Raw genomic sequence first — 488 nt, forward strand, 5'->3', positions numbered from 1 at the left:
CAAAGCTTGCTGAGCTGGAAAGGAAGGAGTGTGTGTATGGTATGTGAGTGGGGGGGTGTTTGTGGGGGGGTGGGGGGGTGTGAGGCTGTCCCTCCCATGGACCCCGGAGGTGTCCACGCTGCAGGGACACTGACCAGGAAGCGGGACTCGTGGGGGACGAGGCGCCTGCTCTCCCAGACGCTGCCTGGCCCGACCCCTGGCCCTGGAAGGGGCATCTCTGGCCCCAAGGGCAGCCAGGACCTGGGTCATTGGGCCGGGGTCACCCCCACCCCGGGCAGCAGGAGCACGGCCCCCTCCGTCCCGGGGCCCCGCCAGGCCTCACCTTGCCGTCGTCCTCAGGCTCCTGGTAGCCGCAGGCGTCCATGAAGTCGGGGAACGTGTCCGACCAGCCCTGGCTCGTGCAGTTCTTGCTGATGTTCCCTGGGGGCAAAGCCGACGTCCCAGGGCTGGGCCCGCCGGGTCGTGGGTCCACCCCGGCCTCCCGGGTG

The 488-nt window shown here is 69.9% G+C and overlaps 1 protein-coding gene across 1 annotated transcript in view; it reads right to left on the reverse strand.

Moving 5' to 3' along the window:
• The window catches only part of VIPR2 (vasoactive intestinal peptide receptor 2), a gene marked incomplete at its 5' end in the record, with an annotated part of 15,479 nt that overhangs the window by 11,764 nt on the left and 3,227 nt on the right, over positions 1-488 (reverse strand). Inside the window, one exon of the mRNA XM_012733881.1 lies at positions 323-420. Within this exon, the coding sequence (XP_012589335.1) occupies positions 323-420 (98 nt within the window). The remainder of the gene's footprint in view (positions 1-322; positions 421-488) is intronic.

The sequence above is a fragment of the Condylura cristata genome, unplaced genomic scaffold (genome assembly GCF_000260355.1).
Source record: "Condylura cristata isolate star-nosed mole 26May11 unplaced genomic scaffold, ConCri1.0 scaffold00042, whole genome shotgun sequence".
NCBI lineage: Eukaryota > Metazoa > Chordata > Mammalia > Eulipotyphla > Talpidae > Condylura > Condylura cristata.